The sequence below is a fragment of the Andrographis paniculata genome, unplaced genomic scaffold (assembly GCF_009805555.1).
Source record: "Andrographis paniculata isolate CXL003 unplaced genomic scaffold, ASM980555v1 Contig77END, whole genome shotgun sequence".
Classification (NCBI taxonomy): Eukaryota; Viridiplantae; Streptophyta; class Magnoliopsida; order Lamiales; family Acanthaceae; genus Andrographis; species Andrographis paniculata.
The window spans coordinates 1,833,056-1,859,821 of NW_026137614.1; the positions used below are offsets into that span (position 1 = coordinate 1,833,056).

The following is a 26,766-nucleotide window of genomic DNA, read 5'->3' on the forward strand; positions in this document are numbered from 1 at the left end:
TTTTTAAAATATATAAAAATAATAATATTTTAAAACAATACTCCCTTAGTCCCACGTTGGATATCTGGGTCACTGTAGACCCAAGAATTTAGGATAAGTATAATTAGTAGATAATTAAGAATGTATTAATAAAAATAATTATCATATATATAAATAATTATAAATTAAGATTAAAATAACTCATTAGTTTAATTAAAATTAAAATTAAATTAAAAAAATAGTGTGTAATTATTTAAAAAAAAAAAGAAAGTGACATGGGATGTGGGACGAATATAAACGGCAATGTAGACATGGTAAGTGGGACGGAGGGAGTATCATTAAAAAATATATATTAATATATTATTATTTTTATATATTTTAAAAATATTAAAAATTGATTATTTTTTATATTATAAAATAATTGTAAAATATATTTTTGTTAAATTATAAATATATATCAAATAATTTTAACCAAAAAGTGAAAATAATAATAAATACGACCTACAATATGATTATATTGAAAACATGGTCGTGAACATGGCCTAGAACATGACTATGTTGAGAACATGGACAGGAACATGACCTAAAACATGACTGTGTTGAGAACATGGGCAGGAACATGGCTGTGTTCAGAACACGGCAGGAACACGACCGTGTTCAGAAGTGCAGGGGTGTTGAGACCAACACGGCCGTGTTGGCTGCCTCGGACTCCCAGTCACCTTCTGAGTTATCTAACACAACCGTATTCAAGCCAACACGGCGTGTTCAGTCCCAGTCAACCATTTTGGGATTAAAATTAATAAATTTTTATTTGAATTAGATTAAAATTGATAATTATTTTTGAATGGAACCAAAATTGATAATTTTGATATTAAATGGAACAAAAAATTATTTTTACTATTTATTTTTCAACTCTCATTCTTTAGGAAGCAGGACTATTTCCCCCAAATACACCTAAAGAATAGAGATGTAGTGCCATGTGATATTGCCACGTGGAAGCTAAGAACATAAACGGATGCAAACCTATTTATATTCCGCTCTTTATTCGCCCTTTCCGTTCCGCCTCTTCTCTCCTCTCCCTCCCTCCCCCCTCCCCCCCTTCTCTCAGCCCTCGCCTCTCACGCACTTCCAAACCCTACATCTGTTAGGATTCGCCCCAAGTTTCTGTGTTTCTGTCGCTGGATTTCACTTTTCTTTCATTTCTTTTTGTGAATGGCCAGCTCTACCACCAGCGGTGTTTATATCCATGTCATCGAGGACGTTATCAACAAGGTCCGCGACGAGTTCGTCGGCAACGGTGGACCAGGAGATGGCGTGCTGAAGGAGCTTCAAGGAGTAATTGTGTTTTCCTATTTTTCTTAATCAAGTTTTATTGAATCTTAGGTTGGATTGTGTTTTAGGGTTTATAGATATGTTACTATGTGATGCTCGGTGATGCCTATGGAATATCGGGTTATGAGAAATTACGATTGATTTGGGTGGTTATCGATATTTTCTTGGGGTGGATGATTTGATGAAATTATGCCTTTTTCTGTTTTTGGATATCTGCAGTTGTGGGAACTTAAGATGATGCAAGCTGGAGCAATTTTGGGTCCCATAGACAGGACAACTCAAAAGGCTGGGGTAGATGGTGTTACACCTAATGCTGTGCATGACCTAAATGTGCCCTATGAAGGAACCGAGGAGTATGAAACTCCAACTGCCGATATGCTCTTCCCTCCGGTGAGACTAATTCTTTGTGCCAGCCCCATTCTTCAGTATGAAATTGAACTCTATGTTTGAGCATGGCATTCTTTAATATGAATTTGATAAAAGATTAGATTTCTCTATGTAACCATTTTTTCTTCTTGGGGGTCAGACTCCACTGCAGACACCTATGCAGACACCACTGCCTGGAGCTGGGCAAACTCCATTGCCAGGAATGTCTCAGACGCCATTGCCTGGAACAGCTCCAACTCCTCTTTCTGGACTCGACAGTGGTTCTTTGTATAGTATTCCTACTGGGGGCACCCCAATTACTCCTAATGAGTATACATCCAATAATGAAAACGGTGGTGTGCCTGAGATTAATGCTGGTCATGGAAGACCTAGTCCGTATATGGTAATCATTATTTCCTGAACCTTCTTGTTATAATTGAGTGCCATGTTTTTGTCAAATTTACTGTAATTTGTTTCTGTAAAGTAACACTTACATATATACAACATATTTTAATATTCTTCTAATCAATTTTGCTTTCTGGTGCATAGCAGAACTAATAATTTTAATTATTTGTCTTGCAGCAGCCACCTTCTGCTTGGTCAAACCAAAGGCCCCCTCTTGATGTGAATGTTGGTGAGTGCTATTTTGAATTTCTCATAACACTTATAGACTCTCTTAAAATATAACATAGTCTTTAACTAACCGCTTAGGGCTTTTTTACTTACTTTTACTAATTTATTATATAAATGTTAATTGGTACAACCAAGTGAAAAAGGTCTTAGAAGAGCGACAAAGTGAGAAAATTGTAAACTGTTGTCAGGAAATCTATTATTTCGTTCTTGCATCTCTTAAATTACTTCTCTTGCAGCTTATGTTGAAGGTCGGGAAGAGAATCAGAAAGGAGGACCCCACCAGCCAACAACTCAGGTGATTATTATTAATTGGATGTGATTTCGAGATAGTTCAACACGAGTCTATGATATCTGTGAATGTTTACAAGAAAGGGAATTGATAAAATAGTATTAGTGCCAATGAATCGTTAAAGTTCAGTTTTAATTGGTAAAAGATCCATATGTATTACAATCATTAGCAGTTAGAAGTTATTTCAGAGACAGGTTCTGCTGGCACACGAAAAATCCTTACTGTACTTGACTGAAGATTTGTGATTTTGATTTTGAGGGCAAACAGCTCAATAGTGAAAGCTGATTACTGAAATGGTGTTATGGATTAGAATTTCGTTTGGTGTTAACATTCTTCTCTTAATTGCTTTAGTATTGAGTTCGTGGGAACTCTTTATCTTGACAAGTATGTAGAGTTATATTACACCTATTCTCAATTCAAGATAAAATATATTACTTCCTCCGTCCACTAAGATCATGTCACTGTTCTTTTTTAGTTGTCCGCTGAATTTACGTTTATTCCATTTATAGTAAACAATTTTATCTATTCATAATTTTATTATCCTTATTTTAACAAATTTAAATGAACAATTTGCTACTATATTTTTCTACTTACCCTATCACTTTTTATATCAATTTTTGATATATTTCCCATAATACTCCAATTTACTTTTTACCTACCCCATTTTAACATATAACCTAATCTAATAACTTCGTGAAGATTTTAGTTTATATATCATTGAATTTGGTGGTTGAGTTATTTTGAGAATCTATAGTAAGTTACTACATGATCACTGTATCACTCTGCTTATTGAGTTAAGACTGGAAAGTTGATTTCAAGAACATTTTGAATTGCATATGCCATTGTGATAATAGGTATCACAGTAACTTCTGTGAAATTAATTATATGTCATAGCATCTGGTGGTTAAATTCTATTTCAGCTGCTATATTCTCTAAGATTTATTACATATCAGGGATGTATTTCTGTTGATATTGCTCATGGACTTGGTTTGTGAAAACTAATTTTAATAGATATGGAAATTAGTCTACATTTTCTATGTTGTGTTTTTTATAACCTGATTTATCGTGCCTTGGATCTTGTTTTTGTTTGTCCGCATGGTTGTAAAAGGCATACAATGGCTCACACCATGTGGTCGGGACATCATCATTATGCCATTATCCATGGCAATGCGCATGCCTTTGGTCTTTTGCCATGGAACAGTGGCATGCACCATGGATTATTCGTTGTTTTTTTAGTTCTTTTTCTTCTTCTTCTCCTTCATAGTATTATTTAATTTCTAAACCTCGTTAATACCCTTTTAGCTGTAAAATCATGTTCCCGCTTCTCTGCTGCTTAGTTTCCTTCATCCGCTGCTTCTCCTGTTTGTCTTACTCCTTCAATCTCATCCACTCTGCTCCTCTAGTCCTCCACTCTTACCTACTGTGTTAGTTCGATTTATTTTGTATAATAATATTATTTAATTGTATTATTGTCTCAGCATTCAACTAAGTGTGCATCAGTTGAAATGAATTGGAACTATAGCATACTTCTGAATTCTAATGCAAAAGATATATATAATGTAATGTACAGTGTGTTCTTGGTGTGTTTATTTCTGTTTTGTGTTTATGGGTGATGTTTTCAAGGTGGAACTAATTCTTTGACGTGATATTTTGTATGGAAAATGGGTATTGGATATGATGTTTTTGGAGGGAAAATTAAAGATTAAATAGTTAAAAAATGGTTAGAAACACAATAACAAACCCGTAAATTTTGTAAGACAGACTTTTAAAAGTGATATGGCAGGATTACAATATCTTGCAGGAGGAAACTACTATGCACATATATATTGAATGCATGCATGCATGTGTGTATATATATATATATATATATATTAATTAATATATTAACGCTTATGGGTGTGCCGCATGCCATTTACAACTTGCTATTTTTACATCTGGATATTGGTTTATGTATGAGAGTGTAACAGAAATACAATGTAAGGCTATTAAAATGACACATTGCATTATTGGTATATATTTATTGTCATAAAGCTCAACAATTAATAGGGGGAGCTGACACAATGGCTTCAAGCTTCTTGAATAACTCTCCAAACCTGTCACATAGATAATATTAGTTGTTGTAAGAAAAAGAGATTATTGGAATTGAGGCTATCCTTTGAAGATTTTGATTATATTTACTTTTGAGCTTTGCAATCTATCATTGAGGTTTATGCTTCAGCTCAACGAAATAGTTGCCAACTTAATTGAGCTCAATTCATTTCTAGGAAATAACACCTTATTGAGTTGTAAATAAATTTGTTTGACTCTAATTTTTTTAATTGCTTATAATTCATAGCCAATTATTCCTGATATAGGTAATGCTATAATGATTAGTAAGATAAACCCATTTGTCTGTTGCTATTTTGTGTTTATAGCATTGAAAAATGTGCATTCCTCTAAATTTGAGCAGGTTATTTCATTTTGATACATGCAGTATAATATATCCACATCTACTGATTCAAGTGTGGAAATTTGTTATCTAGCATGTACTCACTTTAAACCAGTTTCATGGCTGTTTAATGTAAAATAATTATTAGTCTCTATAATCTGTATCTTGTATGACGTGGATATTTAACACGATTTCAAAGCTTCACCAAACAATGTGTGCTGTAAATAAATATTGCGTTAGGCTTTGCATGTGAGAAGTTCACTAGTGTAATTTAAATATAAATTCCTGCTAAAAACTTTTAGAACCATTGGGTTAGTCCCTTCCACCAAAGTCAATTTTAGATAATGCCTATAATAAAATCAGGAAAAATGGATCTAGGCAGCTAAGATTTACAAGATCACTTTAGAGCAAGACATGTATTAGCCACTGAATGATATCCATGAAAAGAGGAAACAGTTGTGCAAGTTTTTGATTCTTTGTAAATTACACTTGTTTGTAAATGGTTAATCTAATCTCTTTTTGCTTAATCTATAATTATAGTGATTAATCCTTGAAAATTAACAGACCTGGGGTGTGTTTGTTTTGTGAGATAATATGAATGGTTATTTTTTTTTTTATGTGAGGTATGGAGAATTGTGTAGAGAATATAAAAATAATGAATGTGTGTGATATATTAATATTTTTGGGAAAAGGTGTGTATAAAATGTCAAAAGAACACACCCCTGATCTCTGTCAACTTTACAGTTTATATTTTTTCTTATACTTTGGTGTGTGATTGATTGGATCATTTTCTAAACCTGAAAAGAAGGGCAATACAGTCATTAAAGAAGACATGCCTATATTCTACGCAAAAAGTAGAAGTCATTTTAGACCAAATAAAGAATAGAATATAATATCTTTCTGACAGAGCAAACCCCTCAATAGTAGTCTTTCTACGACAAATTCATTTATATTAAGTGTCTGGTTGCATTTATTTTAGCATTTGTCTTAATGCTGGGGAAATCGATGCAGGATTTTTTTATGCCTTCTGGAAAGAGAAAGCGAGATGACTTTCCTCCACCTTACCATACTGGTGGATACATCCCACAGCAAGATGGAGCTGGAGATAATTTATCAGATGCTGCGGAGGTATATTATTTTGTCATCAAGTATCTCCAATGGCTCCCATTTAAAAGAGATTATCATTACTGAACTATCTTAAATTATTTTGCACATTATATGTTGCACTTATTTTGTTTGTTTGGTTCGTGGGGTGCATGTCTGTAACTTGAGAAACTGAGCTCCATTTTGGAATAATGCCTGGATCTTACTTGTCTCTTTGATGGTTTCTTTTGTTATGTACACATTGTGTAGGCTAATTCATGTACAAGTGACAGGCATTTGTTTAATGCACCAATTTGATGGGCTTTTCTTTATTATTATGATCTTGCTTTGGTATTTCTAGTTTTCAATTTTTTATTTTCAAGTCATCGTTAGTCTAAGAAATTCAAATGTAAAGACATATATCAAAGTTCTTCCTGGGATTTTCTGAATATAATAAAAAAAATAATTAGGTGACCAACAATATCTAGCGTTTTGTTGTGTATACTTGTGTTTGTGTGCAAGCACCAAATTAGCTTTACATCATGTGGGCTGTCATCTTGTTGAGTGGAATATTTCCAGCTTTAACTCTATGTTGCACTTTGCAATATTGAATACTGTTTACACTGGAGAGGGAAACATAGCACTCATGGGCTGCTTATTCGGCTGTAGATCATTAAGAATTCTCAACTGACTTAGAAATTTGTTTTCGTTTTTCTGAAGCTTAGTTTCTATTATCACTTGACAGGTGGTTAAAGGTGATTCCCATCAAATGTCTATTCAAGGGGGAGTGTTACCTTCTATGAATAGGATTCCTCAGCTGGATGGTCAAGTGCCTGACCCTTACGATGACATGCTTTCTACTCCCAATGTGAGGTTTCTCCTCTGGCTTGTTGAACATGCAAATCCATCAAATGGTAGTTTTATGTTAACGACTACTATCATGTGTTGAGCTGTCATATTTTTTAAAAAGTAGATTTTGTGAATCCCATAATATCATATTTTATTCTGCAGAAATCTTTTGAGCAATGATGGATGAACATATATTTTTTGTCGGCATCTTTTTTCTTTTGACATCTCTGTGGTTAGTAGTTAGTATTGCATTTATTTACCTTTTTACGTAGCATGATATCAATCAAGATACATGAGGAATTACTCCATTTAGATGGTGTGAATTGGCGTGGGGGATGGATGAACATATAGTTTGAGTTGAACTTTTGGGACCCAACATTTGGATTTTAAGGGTGTATTAGGAAGGGGAGTTATTCGCATTCTGTTGTACCTAAGCTTGTTTTGTGAGTGGTATCTTCAACAACTAGGGAATTCTACCTTCAAAATTAATTACTGATAACTATCATTATCATGTCAGAACGATTACGGCTTCATTCAGTAGACCTTCCTTGAAAAAATCCTTTCAAAACATTGACATGGAGAAGATTTTCAATATAGACATGGATACGGAGATCTCTGTTAGTTGCTATTGTGTCTCTTAAAGTTCTTACATTATAACCTTGGAACTTTTATTTGTTTTATATTTGTGTTATAGACTGCCAACTTGAGAATTTTGGATAAATTTAGCAACACTGGTCTTCAAAGTCGCATTTCTTAGATTTCTGTAGATGTTTATTGACCATTCAGGATTCCCTTCATGACTCAGCTGGATGTCGCTACATTGTGAATCACTTTTTTGCGGTTGGTCTTTTCGGAGATTTGAATTTTTTTTAATCTGTTTTCTTTAGGACCTATGTGCTGAAGCAATCCTGAGATTGCTTTAATTGATACCTGAAGTTTGTTGGTTGTTATATCAGATTTGTAATACAGAATCTTAAAATAACTGAAATAGAAATCTTAATTTGCCTGGACAGTTGGTGACGTCCCAAATTTGATAGCAATAACACCTATAATATACTTAATCCGAGTTTGTTCCGACCCACCATTCTGAAATCTTCTTGCTAGATGCCATTATAACTTATTTACTGAGTGAAAAGTAAGTACAAGTTTTTGTGTTGATTGGTGACCAACATTTTCTAGGTGGTGCAAATCAGGTTGGCTTGTTTACGCATTTTCACATCTTATTAATTCCGCACTCATCTTTGTAGTTTATTTGGTGGTATAATTATCATTCCCACCTTAAGGCACAGTTGTACATCCATTATCATCACCTCACTGCTATGTCCTCTTCTAAACTTAAGTGTCAAATTCTTATTTTCCAAGATATACAACTACCAAGGAGTTGTAAATGAAGATTACAATGCGGTGAACACCCCTGCGCCTCACGGTAATGTTTTTCATCTAATTGGATTACTTACCTGGTTCGACAAGGTATTATTTCCTCTCTGATTTTCTGCTTCTAGAGATGCAAGCTGCTACTCCTGCTCCTGTTCAGAACGATCCTGCGGATGATGACGAGGACGAGCCCTTGAATGAAGACGACGACGACGATGAGCTTGACGATGTCGACGAAGGGGATGATGAGAACACAATGCATTTGGTAGTAGCTCAGTTTGAAAAGGTGCGAGAGTTAACATTTCCCCTGTTGATGAAATCCAATTCTACTCGAAGAATGCTATCATATCATGCCTTTCTCAATGACTGATTGAATTGCCTCTTCATATTCGATTTTGATTCAGGTGACGAGGACCAAAAGCAGATGGAAATGCACACTGAAAAATGGCATTATGCACATTAATAATAAAGATTTTATGTTCAGTAAGGTAAATTTTTTCTTTATAAACGCACCTCTACCTCTTCCATTTATCATCTGTCGGGAAACCTGGTAAACACGTTACTGTTTGGTGGTCTGCTCAGGCTACCGGAGAATTCGACTTCTGATTTTTGGTGAAGCAATGGATTGAATATGGCTTGGCTGGGGTGACTAGGGAAAACTTTTCGTTGGTCGAATTGAATCAGGACAATGCTCATCATGCCAAGCCATGTACATACAGAGGTTCGACTCCAATATGCTGAATTTAAAAAAACAAACCCTAGTATCGAATCCTGTAAAGTTAAATTGCTGTCTGTGTCGTTTCTGTATTGGATCAAAAATTCTTAAGTGGTGCGGCGTCTTCGTGCTACTTTGGGAATGAAATGGGATCTCTGCAGAATTCCATGGAACTCCTCCATAGATGTACTCTCAAAGTTTTGGACTTATTAGCATCATGACTGACTGTCCTTTGCTTCGCTTCTGCTTTCAGCTGCAATTAAAATATAGATGATGGTATTTTTCTATCCAAGGCTGTTTTTTTATTTTTTATTTTTTGAGATTTTTAGTATTTATGTTTTTTTCTTTAAAAATATTAAATTAAATATTTATATTTTATTTTTATATCATATTGACAATTAATCTTATATTTATTACATTGCATTAATATGTGTCTATATCATAGTTAATAATTTATTTAAATTTTAAATTTTATTATTTAAAATCCCCAAACAATGAGATAATATGTTAATGGATATTTTGAATAGAAAAGAAAGTTACAGTTCACTTAATTAAAAATTTTGAACATGTTTTTTAATTAATATTATTAAAAATATAATATATACTATGTTTTTATAAAAAGTATTATATATAAACGATTGGGATTATATTAATGTTATCTATTCTATTACAATTTTTAATCCAATGCCTTTCATTAATTTAGGAGTTTAATACTAAATCTTTTATTCTCTTAATTTATATAACTATCTAGTTTTTCTATTCTCTTTTCTCATTAGCTTCGGTATTCCATAAAAAAAAAATCTAGAATCTTTCAATAACCTAGAATCTTTCAATCGAATTAATGGATGAAATCAATAGAGATGAGCAAAATTAATTATCTATTATTTTAATTCCATTAGTCACTAAATTACATTTGGACAATTGATTTGAAATCATAAATATCTTATGCGATTTTTTAGATTAAATTTACCGGATTTAATTTATCGGATTGAATTACCGCATCTGTAGTCAAATTTAGATAATAGTTTATATAATTGTATTAATCTAATTGTTTTCATAGTCTTTCAATATTTAATGTTAGCGAAACTATTGGAATTCTTTTTGGTGTGTTAAAAATTTGATAAATATGTATCAATAATCATATTTCAATTAAAACATCAAAATTATTGTTAATTAAAAGAAATTAGTATGCCTTTTAGTTGATTTATATTTGATGAGTTTAAATATAAAACTCAATGTTACTATGAGAAAATATTTTATAATAAAACATTCAACATATTATTTGACATATTTCAACATTATATGCAAACTTTATAGATTGACATCCAATGAAATTTACTATAAGGACTTTTCGGTTAGTATTAAAATACAGAAAAATTTCAAAAAAATCTGCATCAAATACTATACATGGAATATTGTTGCAACAAAACGAGATTAAAAAAAATCATCAATATGAAACTAGATTGTTTATGCTACAAGAAAAAGTACATAACACAATCATTACACACAATTTAATATTGAAGTAAAAAAACAATCCCAAAGAAAAAATTAAAGGAAAGGTATCAATTAGCAACTCAACATTTTTTCGAATACCAATAAGTATTTTATTGAGTACCAATAAGCAATTTCTACAAGTGTTTAGGATATCACTGAACTATCAAATGATATGTACGTTATTCTAGAAAATGTTGCAAAACTAATTGTCAATTTTAAAAATTGTTACTGAAATCATGCAACTTTTTTTAAGAAAAAATTCTAACTTGTTTCCGCGAGCTCGTGGAAACCAAACTTGTTTCCGCGAAGAGCAACCAACTTTTACAAAAAAAAAAAAAATATGTTTATAGCGGAAACAATGTCTGTTTCTGCTAACTCACAAAAACAGACCTTGTTTCCGCTCGAAACATGCAACATTCATTCTAAACCTGCCAGCATTTATATATACTAAGTCAAGCATTTTACTATGTACCGGTCAGCATCTTGTATTTTAACAAGCAGCATGAGTATTAAGCAGTAATTGTTACGAAAATATAATCAATTGATCAATCACCAATTAAAATCCAATCCATCGATCAACACCAACAATCTATTCAAGTTAAATCGAGCGATCAATACCAACAGTTCCTTCAAATTCAATTTATCAAAATCAACAAATCAATCATCACACTTAATTTTTGTCTTGCCCACGACCTCGTCCTCGCCCCAAACATTTACCCTAAACTGCACAATGGAAAAAACAGAACTCAAAATAGGTGACATAGAAAAAGATGAACATTTATCATAAACTGCACAATGGAAAAAACATAACTCAAAATAGGTAACATAGAAGAAGATGGACATTTATCCTAAACTGCACAACGGAAAAATCAGAACTTACCGAAAATTGCCTCCATGGATGCACCCAGTGTCGTCAATTTGAAGTACGGTACAGAGAGTTGAAGAAGACGAATTGGAGATGATGCGCGAGGGAAGGGTTTCGTTGAAGAATGCGATTTGAAGACGAAATGGAGAAGATTAATGATTTGAAAACGAAGGATCCCTATACGGTACAGAGAGTTGAAGAAGACGAATTGGAGATGACGCGCAAGGGAAGGGTTTCGTTGAAGAAGATGATTTGAAGACGGAATGGAGAAGATTAATGATTTGAAGACGAAGGATTCCTATACGCCTGTAAATCTTTAAAATAAAAATTACTATATTTCCCGTTCCAACGCGTCTGGTATTTGGAAAGGCGTTGGATCATCCAAAATTGCAATCTCTTCGATGTTTCCATTGCTTGTTGAGCGGTTGAATGAGGTTGGAATAATAGATAATTGATTCTGCTCACCTTCGTCGATATCAACCATTAAAGAATTAAGGAGAATGAAGTATGAAGAATGACGTTTCTCCTTCATCGATTGCTGCGTGAAAGAACGAAGGAGAGTGAGATTTGATGTAGTTACCTAAATTAGGGTTATTAAAATTATAACTACACCCTTAATCTAATATTAGCCATTGGATTAAAATTTTTAATTAAATGGCTAATATGCAATCAGCATAACGCTGATGTTTAATTTTCAGCATGGAATCCCACCCCATATTTTTACTATGCAAAATTAATGTAAAATTCCAGCGGTTACTGTAATGGAGAAGGGTGCTGATTTGTTTTGTACCCTTCGGTCGCGGTCAAGTTATATCATAAGGCCCCGTTTGGATTAGCTTCTGGCAGGAGCTTTTGGCTTCTACTTCTAAAAAAAAAAAGCAGTTTGCACCTGTTTGCATTGGCTTCTGTCAAAAAGCAGAAGCAGCTTTTGAAGCTGAAATCAGAGCCACATGGGTAACTTTTGAAATAAAGAGAAGTACTTTTCAGTTTTAAAATTACTGTTTTATCCTTAATAATAATAATAATAATAATAATAATAATAAATACAATAATATAATATAATATAAAAATAAATAACTTATATATATACTTATATTTTAATACAAATTAAAAAATATAATTAATTTATTATTTTTAATTTATGTACTATATTTAGATTGAAATTTAAAATTTAAATATGGAATGTAAATAGGAGTAAATAAATTTTTTAATTATACTTAAATTACTAAATATAATTTATAAAATTTTAAAATAAATTATAAAATACAAATTATATAATATTATACTGTAATTTTATGTTTAATTGATATATTATTCTTAAATTAAAATTTTAAAATATAAATCAAAATTTAAAAGTACATTTTTTATACTTTAATTTAAAATCTTTAAATATAATTTATAAAATTTAATTTAAATTAAATTATAAAAGTGTTATAGAAAAATACTAGCATTATATTAACAACATGTCCTTTTAAGTAATTTTAACCGTTTAAAATCACTTTCAACTATATAACGTCCAAACAGTTTTTTACGAAAAGCTGCTTTTATAATGATTTATCCAAACACAAAATCAATCGAACTGCTTCTACTTTTGGCTTCTGCTGATTTTTTAAGCCAATCCAAACGGACCATAATACTTTTTGTTTATTTTAATAGTTATATGTGTTTGTGTTTCGAGTAATATTTTGCAAATATATTTTTATTTTTTATATATTATGGAGATTTGCTTATCAATTTAGCATATATTGCTTATTCATTTGTTTAATTTTGTTAATTTAATTTTTTAGAAATTTAAATAAAATAATCATTTGTACTGAAGTTAATGTACTAAACACTTTTTTTCTTTATTCACATATTACTTATATTATAGAGAACAAATACTTACATTATAATGAACACATTTTACCACGTAACGATCATATTGTAAAATTAGCATATTATTACGCTTAAAAAAATATATTTGTAGTTTAGCGCATATTTATATTTAAAGATAAAATACTTACATTATAATGGACATATTTATCACACAGAAAACACATTGTAAAATTAGCATTTTATTACGTTTAAAATAGCACATTTGCATTTTATCGCATATTTATATTATAAAAGCCAATGCTACGATACAATGAGCACATTTCAGCATATAGCAACCACATTGAAAGTTTAGCATATTATTACATTTGAAATAATATATTTGTAATTTAGCACATATTTATATATAAATAGCAAATGCTTATATTATAATGAGTATATTTCAGCATACAAGAAGCACATTGTAAAATTAACATATTATTACATTTAAAATAACATATTTGTAGTTTAGCACATATTTATATATAAACAACAAATGGTTACACTACACTGAGTATATTTCGGCACACAACAAACGTATTGCAATATTAACATACTATTATGTTTAAAATATCGCATTAGTTTAACACATATTTACATTATAAAAATGCAACACTTACACTATGAAAAGCACATTATTATTTATTCATTTGTTTAATTTTGCTAATTTAATTTTTTTACATATTTAATTTAAAAAATCATATATGTTAGAATGAGAGAATAGGAGAAAGAAAGAGAAATTATAATGCAGATTCGTATTCCTTACTACGAAAGAAAGTGTAAATTTACAATTATGCCCTTCTTCTTCTTGTTAATTTCAACAATTGAATTCATTATTAATTCAACAGATTAGGGCTAATCAACACCATACTTATTAGCCCTAATCAACATACTAACGAGAGCGTGGTAGAATATATCAAATATTTAGATAAAATATTACATTAAAAAGTTAACATTATATATATATATGATATAATGTTCTGCATAAAGAATATGTATTAAATATATGGTTTAATGTGATATTTTATAAGCGAAAATAATATATTTTTATCGAAAATCATACAATTTATTATCATATAATATCGGTTTATATCAATACTAAAAAATTAATTATTTGTAGCGAGTATATAGTTCGTAATAGTAAGACCGTAACAAAACGTAGGTTTAGTTACGAAATTTATCGTAATAAAAGGTTTTTTTTATTTGGTCAATGATCTTTTTTGTTTCAACAATTTGACCGTAACAAATACAATTATTACTAGATATTGTCCTAAATATTTTTGGTACAAATGTCAAACTTCAACAAATATATATTTTTGTTATGAAAAAATATAAAAAATTGATAAATTTGTATTTTAAAAAGCAATTGTTGATGTATTTTTTCAACAAACAAAAAGTAAAATTAAAAGATATGGAAAATATCCTTAAATTTGATTAATTAGCGTCTGAGATTAGGAATCTCTAAACACTGTACGGTACATAAAGAAATTAACTGGAAATTTAAAGTGGTGATCCCCGTATCTAACTTTGCTTTGTTGAAGTTGATTGAAGATGTCTTCTCCAGAAAAATCTAAATCCTTAAATATTCCTTGAAGAAAACGCTTGGAACCGTCGCCAGCAACCGCCCAAGACGAAACGTTTTGAAACGTCGCTTGGTCAGTTACAACAACCGTCTCGCCAAGTGCATAACCCAACCGACTAATCCAGCGACTAACTGGTCGCTAGACCAAAAGACTCCTTGGCCGCCCCCACCAAGCCACCAAACTATTGTTCACTTAAGTGGGCAGCCGACTTTACTTGGTCCGACCACGTACCAACCGACTTGCTTATCCGACTGCAGCCCATTCGACCTGCTTATCCGACCGCAGACAATCCGACCCGCTTATCCAACTGCTGACCAACCGACCTGCCTATCCGACCTGCTGACCAACCGACCTGCAGACTTTCTGACCTATGGACCATCCGACCCGCTAACCAACTGACCTGACTATCCGACCGCATACCTTCCGACTTGCAGATTTTCCGACCTATGGACCATCCAACCCGCTAACCAACCGACCTGACTATCTGACCGCAGACCTTTCAACCTGCCGATCAACGGATCGCAATCGCTGGTCTGTGAGGATGCTGGAGTCTCCTTAACCTCTTGTTATTTGAGTTACTCTATTCGAGATTTCCCCCTACTTGGTTTGTCGGTCTCTGTTTGTTCGTGTCTCGTCACACTCGGTTGAAAACCGGAGTTACAGAACAGCCGTCAATGGGGAAGTTGGGTTCTTCTTCGGTTTTGCTCAGCTTATTTTCCTTTCAATTATTGGATCATTTGTATCTCTCAATTGTTGTCCTGCTTTGTGTATCGGTTGTGTCGATAGGCTCTGCTCTTTGTGTTTTTGTTTGCTTGTTGTTTGGTAGTCTTGGAGATGATTGAGTAAGGGATTTTGGTCATGGTTGGTGGCATTCAACCATGGATGAAGTTTGGTCCCAACCTCGACCAAGTTATGAAGAAATGCTCAACCCTTCTTCTTGCCCTCAAGGTGTTTGTGAAAATTCCTCTTCCAAGTTTTTTTTGTCTATTGATCTTCAGTCTCAATTCGGTTCAGCTTCTAAGATTGGAAAAGTATTTTGAGTTTCATTTTCCAAGAAAGAAACATCTGATTTGGTTTTTGATTTCAACTTTGCCCTTGTTGGGAAGTTCTCCCATGGCTATTGGTCGTGGAAAGAGCTCTTAGCTTCCTTCGATAACCTCACATCGTCCGGTAAATTTTCAATCCTTCGTATGAACTATAAATACATTTTGATACACCTGTCAAAAAAAGAGGATTATTCTAGGCTTTTGATGTTGATACACCTCTCTTTGCTAAATATATCTTGTTCGGTAAAGTTTCAATCATTCGTATATGTGCTTTACATGTTGAAAAAACTGAGCTTCCTCTAAAATTTCTTAATGCAAACTATGATTCAGTCATGATGATTTCTTACATGGTTGATGGCCAATGATACCTTATCATTAATAGGGAGGCAAACGAAAGAAATAAAATTAAATTGCATTCTTAACAAGTATGAATATAAGTGACCAATCAGTGTAATCATCCACTGCTTTCCATTGATTATGTGTCTTAAGTTGATAAATTGCAAGTATTAGATTTTTTTTTTAATTTTTTTTATTGGAACAAGTATTTGATGATTTGTTTGCACGGAGTATTGTTGTTGAAAGACAATTGAAAAATAAAGATTAATTTAGCATGATATTTTAAGTATTTGGAGGCTGAAATGCTAAATTCGAATATAAGGCTTTTGGTTTTGGTAACTTTTATGATTCTTGATATATTTGTTCCATAATTTTTTAGTTATTTGTTTATTTTCATTTTCCTTTTAAAATCTCATAGTTTAAGGCGGTAAAGAGGGGTTGCTGGAGAGGACATATGCTATGTGAATCCCTATCTTTGATTGGAAAAGAACATGTGTTATGGAATAAATTAAAAAAGAAGACAGTTGCCCAGCTGGGGTTAAGACTAGACAGATTATCAAGTTTCTGAAACAAATCGAACATCTAATAATGATGGACCAGGTTCTTGGTCCTTTGTACTAGCTGTAGTGCTGTAAATAAAATTGACATGGACACTGACTGCTTGGCTTACGAAATCTTGTGGGAGTACTTGACTATTGAGAAACAAATTGGGCAAGGTGGGTGTGACTTGTGGCACTCATGGTGATAATAATATGTTAAGTATATGTCATTGGACATTTCTTAACTATAATATTCTCCTCCTTAGGTACTGTTAGGTTAAATTTGTAAAGTTTTTGTAAATGTTTATGGTGGCATGACTGCCTTTTATGTTTCATTACCTTTTACAGTTATATTGTATTTATATGCCGGTTCACGTGGAATTGTATATCATACGTGCTGGTATGGATTAGTATGTTCTTTACCTCTTCCTTTCGAGATTCATTCTTTGCCGTTTCATATCACAGGAAAGTTACTACATGGTGTTCTAAATTTCTCATTCCATTGGTTGAGTTATTTTTTAAGTCTCATTAATTATGCCTTTACATTTGTAGGATGCACTATCTTTAACTTCATTTTTTTTTCTTTTTTCTTTTTTTTTTTTTTTAAAACCAAAACCTTCTCCTTAGTTTTTCCTATATTTATGCAATCAATTGCTTGCTTTTCATGTACTAAAGTCTGATACTGATATGATATTATGGAATCTCTATATTATGTAGGATATTGCTGGCAAGGAATTTTTCAAACAAGATTATGCCATCTTTTTCTTCCAACGGACGGTCAGTGCAAGTTCCCATTGTAATTACTTAGAGTAAAGAACTAGTGATTCATAAGTGATTTTATTCTAGATAATATGACTAGTATTCCTAAAATATGCATGTGTATATAGATGCATCTATATTGTGTTTAACTACTCACACTGCACTCCTAAATCCTAGCATTAATATATTAATTTGCTTAATATCTATCTATGTTTCTGTTGTGTAGGTTTTTTTTATGTCCTGATACCACACCCATGTTGTTGTTTAGTTGAAATTAGTTTGTTAATAATTTATAAGTTTTTGCATTCCATTGTCTAGAGTAAAAGTTATCCCAAATCCTAAAACATATACCATGTGAAATGCCTAAGAGCTTGTGTTGTTTTCAATTTTGTGACCAAATGTTTCCCATAAAGAAAATATGAATGATCTAACAAGAAGCTTTGCATTATGATTTCATTTTATCAATTGATTGGTAAGTCCATGGTTTTTCTTTAATAATTTGAGTTGCACATTCGAGAATTTTATCAATTGATTGGTAAGTCCATGAATTTGATTTTTTTTTTTTTTGTTTTATATTATAAATGTGCAGTTGGCATAGTTTCTACTTCCTCATGCTTTCCATTCTCCCGCAAACTCCCAATGATGTTTAAAGAAAATATGAAAAAAAATAAATGGTTAAAATTTGGTTAGAAAGATGAAGTTCTTTTACCAATATTCGTTAGTAATACTTAAGCATGGATATAGAAATATTTAATTACAAATCATATGTCATGTCCAGGAAAATAATTTATGTCAGATACATATACATTTAAACTATCTCCATTGATTGTTATATAATCATCCCTTGTCAAAATCAAGATATAAAACACATGTTGTACTAAATTGTCTTGTCTGATTGGAAAGATGGTTGTAGAAATATTAAGGACATTAAAAAGATGGACAAAAGGATATCCAATAGCTATGGAACCTGTTTTAAAGGTATAATTTTTGACAAATTTATAAGTTGAAGAACTTATGTCAATACCATCAGTGTTAGGACTTGAATCTGGGACTGCCATTTCTAGTCCTGATATTTCAACATGGTTCTTCTGGTTGTTTTCGTGTTTCAATCCAGTGACTTTCAGGTTGTCACATTTCGAAAATAGAATTGCCTTGAAAGTGTTATTGATCTCATTTGATATTAATGATCATAAAATAAGGACTCATGAGATATAGATTAAGATATGTCCCCATGTAACTTGTAAGTAGTAAGTAGTGTACATCGGATGCTAGGACTTACAAATGGTCGATTGCCCCTTGTAATTGAATGGTGAAACGCTTATGATATTAGAGAAATCAAAATTGATTAAAGAAGCAAGATGTAGTTTGCCAGAAATTACTGACAGTTGCATGCCACATTGACTGCCCTTGTCCATTCAAGGATCCCTAACCATTTTCTGTAATGTGAAGCCCCTTCACTCCAATGATCATATCCAACTCTTAGAATTACTTCTTTGTTTTTTCGGTGCAATAGTAGCTCTTAATATCTAGTTAGCACATATTAATGTAGCTATGTTTGCTATCGATGATTTAAGTCTTGATTTCACTTACATATATTTTTTGTTTGTTTGACAAATTTTCTAAAAAATACCTGAAAGTGTTATGTTGGATGCGTTGTAGGAACTTTGAAATTCAGCTTGAGATATCAAAAATAAGTTCCCACTAGGTACTGTAACTGTTGGAGTACCCATGTTAGTACAAGTTGCTTGCCATGCTGATAAAAATGGCTGTATTTTGTTTGGTAATCAGAAGTCCACCCATCAATTCTTAGGTACTGGATTAATACTACTGATTCAATTTTTAGTTATATGTTTTGATAAATATGGTATATGCAGCAAGAATAATATAATTAAGATTTATCTAATTTATGGCATGTGTAATTACTTACTTCCAAGTCATCTAATATTCCATCCTCGATGGCCTCATAATCTATGACATTGATTGTGGATTCCAGAATGACTGCTAATTGCAACTCGGGCTTCCAATCACCAATGGTTATTTCAAACATTAACAAATACAAAATTAGATGATACACCATGTATTCATAATTTCGAATTTGAGCCAAAAGTTATTTTACTAAAGTTTAGAGAATGTATGTATTTAACATATACAAATATATGAACTAGCAAACTAAACTAAGATAAATTTTACTTTATTTTTCTTTTTTATTTTTAAATCGTATATATGTATGTATCAAATATTTGAATGAGGCTAAAGTAGTCATACACTATGCCTTAGAGTTTTGTAGCTATTTTTGACTTAATGACAATAAATTTGAGAATTTTTGTGAATCATGTTTTTTGTAGTTCTTTTTAATTGATCAGAAGCCTAATGTATGACTTCTTGATCGATTTGAGTTCCTCATAGTAATATTGATTGATTGATTCCTATTTTAGGGCCTACAAAAGAGGCTTGAGTTTGGTAGCCATGAATTAGGAACAACATTCTTTCATATTATTAACCTAGTTATTTTAAGTGCACAACATGAAGGCAAAGTTAGCTAAATTTTTGCGGACAATACTTGGCTTTTAGTTTAGATGCATTTTATACATGCATAAAGTTGTCTTATTCGGATAGATCAGGTCATGAAGTATTTTTTGTGGGATCTATAAATTTGTCTTATTCTAATAGATCATGTCATATTTTATATCTGATTCTTGTAGTAGTTTTCAGTATGAACATAAGAGGATTCTATTATAAAAAAACAGTATACAACAATATGATACAACTTGTTGCTGGTGTCTCTTACAGGCTGATGCTATATTACAACATATGCATTATATTACATTTCCGGTTGTTATATTATGAAAAACATTACAAAACATTCAGCTTCTTAAAGACCATGCAACATTTCCTACATGAATAGGCATATTCATGTTCCCATATAGTTGAAAGCTTAAACATTTTAACTTAAATTACTTTTGCATATGAAATATATTTGTAACTAACATATAATGTTTTGTCAAGACGAGTAAATGTTGTTCCTAGAAGAATGTTAATGATAGTAAGAAACAGTTTGGTGTAGATTGGAACACGTGTACTTTTTCTTTCCCGGAGCTTGGAGAAACGTGTTCTCGGCGAAGGTGTGTTGTCCTTCCTTACACCAGATTTATTAAAACTACAAAGGAGCTGATGATTGTGTGATTTTAGATCTTGTTTGATAATATATTAATAAATTTATAGAGGTAACAATTAACTTCAGGGTTTAGTTTATTTGAGTAGGAGCAATAATATGATTATGAGAAATTTCTTTATTAATTATTGTGTTGTTTGGTGATTCCAGCAATAATATTGGCTTGGCAAAGTATTTGTCACAGTTGTTACGGTCCCTAAGACCCCACTTATACACCCTAAGAATGCCGGAGAGAAGATCCTTGGTGAGGTACTCGTTGGAAATAACATTGAATGGATATACCAACATGTATGTATTTTTTTATTAGTTTTACTATTTAGGGAACTAAAAATTTAAATTGTAGTAATAAATTGTTACATATATTGGCTTCTCATTGCAGCCGGTTTGCCGCCCTTGATTTCTTGCCTTTGTGATTCTGCAATTGACGAGCTTGATCGTACGAAGTAGTTGTTCCTAGCTTTCTTCAAAGATTGTATTTTCTGTTGATGCTGGATTGAACTTCTTAAGTATTATATTTTTAATTTGGGGATCTTGTATTAGTTAGTTGTTATGATGGTTTAGGGCATGGTTATAGTTAGTGATGTTTCAAAGTACCTATAACGGTTATAGTTCTACTTTTGTCATGTCTATGAACGTCGTTGGATTGACGTCATTTTGTAAGACTTGTAAAGTTTTTCGGATTATCTATGTAGAATTATGTTTTTAGTTATTTGTTACGCAGCTGGGTCCGTTACAAATACGACGTCGAGTGCATTTTCTTTTGTGGCACTAAAAACTTTATTTGACACGGATATTCCATTTGTATTGTATTTTTTGTTACGGATATTTCTCGGAACAAAAGGAGTTTCACGGTGACATGTCTTTCGTACCGCTTTTTTTGTTACGAACTAGTTTCGTTACACAAATCCTCTGACATGGTTCTACTTTTGTAGCGTATTTTTTGTTACGGAGATATTCCATCACAAAAGGTTCTTTGACAATATTACCACTTTTGTATCGTATGTTTTGTTACGGATATATTTCGCATCGAAAATATAATCAAACCTTTTGTTGCGGCTGAGAAACGTAACAAATACATTTAGCACGTGCATATTAAAGGCGTTGACTGCCGGTTATTTGTTACGACTTTTGTCACAACAATGACTTTTTGTACCGCGATTTTTCGTAGCGGTCAAAATCCGTAACAAAGTTGACATAAAAGGCTTTTTTGCACAAAAATTGAGCTTTTGTTACGAAATTGTGACCGGTACAAAAAGCCAATTTTTTGGTAGTGTATATTGGATATATGTTATATGAATATGCACATTGTACTACTAATTTTATATTTTATGATAGTTTAGACTTTTGATTAGGCAAATATGCATTATGCACCAACATAACCACCAATAAAGTATAAGTTAGTAGTACAAGGTGATCGTTTGTGGCAGTGGCACAACAACGAAGAAGAATGTGGGTTTTCTTTGGTTAGATTTTGACAATCGGTCCAAATTGGACAAAATTCTAAAGAACTAAATATAGTTTCAAATTTTAAAAAAATAAATAAAAATTATGTGTTGCCACGTGTTGTTGATATTTCGGATGCATGTCACATCTACACCGGTGAATCACATCATTGTCAACGTATCAAATCCGGCGTCGTAGAACTATTTTTTAGAATAAAAAAACTGTGGGATGATTTTCATACAATGTCCAATTAAAATTCTGAAAGTGATCAAATGAATTCAAATGTGAGACTAAAAAAAAAAAGAATATAGCCTATAATATACTCCCTACGTCCCAATACAATGATCTCGTTTACAATTTTTGTCTGTTTCATAACAATAGTCTTATTTCTATAAGCAATCTAACATCATAAAATAATTCTTACTTTTTCATTATTATTACAGTATTACTACTTTTTAAACTAACAAACTCACAAGGTCAATAAGGTCTTTTAACTATACTTTTATCAATTATCAATATAATATTAATATTTCTTAAATTCTGTGTCCAACACAAGTAAGACTATTGTTTCAGGATGGAGGGAATATTAATTAACCTATCAATAAATAGTACATTTTTTTTCAATAGTCAAAACAATGCAGATTTGTTTGAATTTTCAAATAATTGTACATCTTAAACAAATTGATACACATAAATGCAAGCAACTGCTTCATAACCTCAATTAACCGATCTGATAAAAAAACACAAGATATTTGATATTTGGCTTTTTCTCAATGATCATAACATGTACAAGATATTTGTCTTAAATTTGCATGTATGATTTTTGTGGGGAGAAAAGACGATTTTCGGAAAACAAATTCGATGTAATACTAGAGGTTATCAAGGTTACCTTCATTTACCATCATCATACTACAAGTTTTCCTATGTATCCAACACCGTACCAATAAACAAACAAGATATTTTCTCAAACAACAATGGTAAGTGAGACGATCACTGGCATGTCCACCAAATTTGGCAAATTAAGTTTGAGGGTTTGAATTTCCATACATGGACACAGAAGATGTCTTTCCTCCTCACTACTTGAAGGTAAGGTGATCTATTATATTGAGCATTCTGTGTCTATTATTCGACATCTACCAAAAATTTGACTCCATGCACCAAATAATTTTGGGAAATTTTGGAGTCAAAATGCATAGCCGATGATGCATCTAGCAAATAGTTTCTTGTTAGTGACTTTAACAACTATAGGATGATGAGTGACTTTTGTTAAACTTTGAGAAATACAAAGAGTTGGTGAGGATCTTGGGCCTATTTGTGCAGCAAGACCTCAAGATGGATGAAATTGTTGTCGTTTCATCAATAATTGACAAGCTTTCCCGTGTGTGGAAGGACTTCTTCAAGTGCACCTTAAAACATAAAGAGGAAATGTCTTTGGCGCAACTTGTAAGTGAATTGTGCATGAAACATTGGCCACAAACGCAAATTGGAAGGCTCTAACAAAGGCGACAACAAGAAAAAAAAAATGGTTTGTTGGATTTGTGGCAAAACAAACCATTTCAAAAGAGATTGTTGGTTATAATGATAGTGCTAACACTAGCTGATTAAGAAAAGAATATAATGATCCATCCAAAAACAAAGGTCTTGATTTAGTGAATATGTTGAATAAATCTTACAAAGATATGATACAACTAATCTTTAGATCTTTTTATGTGCCAGATGATGAGTATGTATGATGGATCGATTCCAGTGTCACAACACATGCACGTAAGATCCCTGTTGGTTAAGGGACTTTTATCTCGTGGATGATGGGCTAATTCTTTACAAGGGAAACAATTATTATGCCCTCATTAAAGGAAGATACAAAGCGGTGCTGGATTTTTAGTTCTAGGAATACTATTACTTTAAGTAATGTATTGTATAGACTTAGGTTGCGTAAAAACTTGGTGTCCATTTATATATTAAATAAATTGGGCTATAAACAAGTGTGTGAGTCAGATAAGTATGTTTTATCTAACCATGATGTAGTTGTGGGGTTTAATTATTTCTTATGGCATGCACAAGTTGGACATGTTCATTACAAACGAATGCGTAAATTGTTGGAATATATAGGTATTGTGCGAGAGTAAACTCTACCGTGAAACCTAGTCGAGGATGGATCCTCTTTCCGAAAATTAGATACGCCCCGGTAGTGCCTCTGGTGGTTGGCGTTCTAACATAAAGATAAAACAGTTTTCGTCTCCAATGAGAGTGACACCTCTAATCGTTGGAGCTCCGACGAACAAAAACGAGAGAGAAATTGAGCTGGGGAGGTTGCCGGAAAGCTAGAAGAGATGAGAGAAGGATGAGAGAATTTTTGGTGTTGGTGTTTAGAATGAAGGGGGGAGACCCTTTACATAGGCGTCTCCACTCGGCCAAAATGGCAGGGGATCAATTACGATCATAATTACAACCTTAATTATCGATGTAATTTATTCTAAATTCAAACCTTCCGTTTGAAGCAATCGTAATTTATTCTAATTACAAACTTTATGTTTGTGACGATTGTAATTTATTCTAATTTCAAACCTTCTGTTTGAAACGATTGTAATTTATTCTAATTTCAAACCTTCCGTTTGAGAATATAATAAATCTATCCAACGGATAATATTTTATCCAAATAATAATGCGACTTAGGCCATATACCCGGGCTTAATTTGGAGTTGCACAATTTGGTTTGTCTCGAGACAGGCAAAATAGTCAAAATATTAACCAAATCCTATATATAATAAATAAATAATATTTATTTATTTCTTCCAAATTAATCTAATTAATTTGATACACCGGTCCGTCGTATTTTCACTCACAAAATAATCAATTGCAAAATATCCGATTATCCAACAATCCCCCACATAAGTGGAAATGCCCATAAAGGATAGAAGCTTAGTTCAATTCCTGTAAGACATTGACAAATCAGGACAGGTAGTTTTTGGCTTTGAACCTTCCATAGTCAATATTACAGAGTGTACTGGTGGCCCAGTTGACGTGATGTATGGAACTGTTCCACATCTGCGTGCACTTAATCAATAATGTTAACGTGTCGCTATATCATTCTCAACCTTGTTCTCACGTTTTGATCCATTTCGGCCATGGATCTCGTCTTTGGATTCATAAGTGTTTTGTTTGAAGCGGCTCACACTTCACACTTGTATAGGTGATCCTATCTCAAGGTATCTAACTCACATCTTTAAGATCATTAAGAGTCATTTACTCAACCTCACCACTTTTGCACATTATAACACTCATTGCTTTTCAGGAAATTGTAATTGAGTGTTCGTGCCGGACTCTCACAACCTAGTTTTTCCATTGAACCAAATGGGATTTCCAAGTGATTTGGTTGCGTTTACCACTGTAATTGTCTCTATCTTGTGGATTTCAAACTCATTCCCTTTAGCAGTTTGTACATTTGATCTCTCTACAACCCTTTGGTTAGCAGATCTGCTAGATTTTCTAATGATTTTACATATTCAATAGTCAAAACCCCACTGGTGATCAAATGTCTTACAGTGTTATGTCTACGTCGGATATGTCGGGATTTACCGTTGTAAATTCCATTCTTAGCCCTTGCTATTGCAACTTGGCTATCGCAGTGAATCATTACGGGGGGGGGGGGGGGTACTGGTTTACTCTAGTATAGAATATTATCCATAAAATTCCTCAGCCATTCGGCTTCTTCGCTAGCTTTGTCCAAGGCAATGAACTCTTATTCTATTGTGGATCGTGCAATGCATGTATGTTTTTTGGATTTCCACGAAACGGCTCATCCTCCAATCATAAATACATATTAACTTATATACAGTGAGTCTTTTGTATCGGATATCCAATTGGCATCGCAATACCTTTCGAGTACTGGTGGATATTTTGCGTAGTGTATGCCAAAATTCAGAGTAAATTTACGATAACTTAATACTCTTACTAGCACTTTCCAGTGTTCATGACTGGGGTTGCTAGTGTATCGACTCAGCTTGTTTACAAGGCAAGCCAGGTCAGGCCTTGTACAATCTGTTAAGTACATTAGGCTTCTAATAATTTTGCAATAGTCTTCTTGAGCCGGGGTCTCTCATATTTTTGCCCAAGTGTACGCTAAGATCCATTGGGGTATTCACTGGAATGTTTTCGTAGGCATTGAACTTTCTCAGTATCTTTTCCACATAATGAGACTGAGTCAGAACAATACATTCGTCTTGTCTTAGAATCTTCGTTCCAAGGATGACGTCGGCTACCCCCCAAATCTTTCATGTTGAAGTTACGAATCAACATGCATTTGACCTCATTGATCAAACTGACCTCTTTAGCCATGACCAGTAGGTCGTCTACATAAAGAAATATTATGATAAAACCGGAAGGTGTTTCTTTGATGTAAACGCACTTGTCACACTCATTTATTTTGAAACCATTTGATAACATAACATTATCAAATCTCAAGTGTCATTGTAAAAGTGCTTGTTTTAGCCCCGTACAAAGACTTTATCAGTTTTAACACCTTTTTCTCTTGTCTAGGAACGACATATCCTTCCGGTTGTTCCATATATATACCTTTTCTTTTAATTCACCATTTAGAAAAGTAGTTTTCACATCCATTTGGTGAATTTCA

General features: G+C 32.5%; 2 protein-coding genes across 10 annotated transcripts; both read left to right on the forward strand.

The window, feature by feature from the left end:
* Positions 1-1,042: 1,042 nt before the first annotated feature.
* LOC127239317 (transcription initiation factor IIA large subunit-like) lies at positions 1,043-9,339 on the forward strand. 2 transcript variants are annotated; one of them, XM_051257409.1, is made up of 11 exons: positions 1,043-1,314; positions 1,531-1,701; positions 1,838-2,080; positions 2,260-2,311; positions 2,547-2,605; positions 6,039-6,155; positions 6,856-6,978; positions 8,322-8,385; positions 8,462-8,619; positions 8,738-8,821; positions 8,916-9,339. In XM_051257409.1, exons 1-11 carry the CDS (start codon positions 1,192-1,194, stop codon positions 8,937-8,939), a joined length of 1,218 nt encoding a protein of 405 aa, XP_051113366.1. In that variant the 5' UTR covers positions 1,043-1,191; the 3' UTR covers positions 8,940-9,339. The 2 variants fall into 2 exon arrangements, with proteins under 2 accessions (XP_051113366.1, XP_051113367.1); XM_051257410.1 differs by having other exon boundaries at positions 2,263-2,311.
* Positions 9,340-15,373: 6,034 nt separating this feature from the next.
* LOC127239439 (uncharacterized) lies at positions 15,374-21,535 on the forward strand. Of its 8 annotated transcripts, XR_007836130.1 has the most exons (7): positions 15,374-15,789; positions 15,948-16,011; positions 17,480-17,539; positions 19,181-19,331; positions 20,576-20,643; positions 20,844-20,981; positions 21,073-21,535. XR_007836130.1 is itself a non-coding variant. In XM_051257591.1 (6 exons), exons 1-6 carry the CDS (start codon positions 15,700-15,702, stop codon positions 21,104-21,106), a joined length of 444 nt encoding a protein of 147 aa, XP_051113548.1. In that variant the 5' UTR covers positions 15,374-15,699; the 3' UTR covers positions 21,107-21,535. The 8 variants fall into 8 exon arrangements, 2 of the variants coding, with proteins under 2 accessions (XP_051113548.1, XP_051113549.1); XR_007836127.1 differs by having other exon boundaries at positions 15,374-16,011; XM_051257591.1 differs by lacking the exon at positions 19,181-19,331 and having other exon boundaries at positions 20,586-20,643.
* The last annotated feature ends 5,231 nt before the right edge of the window (positions 21,536-26,766 follow it).

Excerpts from the sequence above, each read along its gene's own strand:
- LOC127239317 (XM_051257409.1), top strand. The coding sequence starts at position 1,192 with ATGGCCAGCTCTACCACCAGCGGTGTTTATATCCATGTCATCGAGGAC. Across the intron at positions 2,312-2,546 it reads CCCTCTTGATGTGAATGTTG|CTTATGTTGAAGGTCGGGAA; the intron begins GTGAGTGCTATT and ends CTTCTCTTGCAG. Across the intron at positions 2,606-6,038 it reads CCCACCAGCCAACAACTCAG|GATTTTTTTATGCCTTCTGG; the intron begins GTGATTATTATT and ends AAATCGATGCAG.
- LOC127239439 (XM_051257591.1), top strand. The coding sequence starts at position 15,700 with ATGGTTGGTGGCATTCAACCATGGATGAAGTTTGGTCCCAACCTCGAC. Across the intron at positions 15,790-15,947 it reads CCCTTCTTCTTGCCCTCAAG|TTCTCCCATGGCTATTGGTC; the intron begins GTGTTTGTGAAA and ends CTTGTTGGGAAG. Across the intron at positions 16,012-17,479 it reads CGATAACCTCACATCGTCCG|GATATTGCTGGCAAGGAATT; the intron begins GTAAATTTTCAA and ends TATATTATGTAG.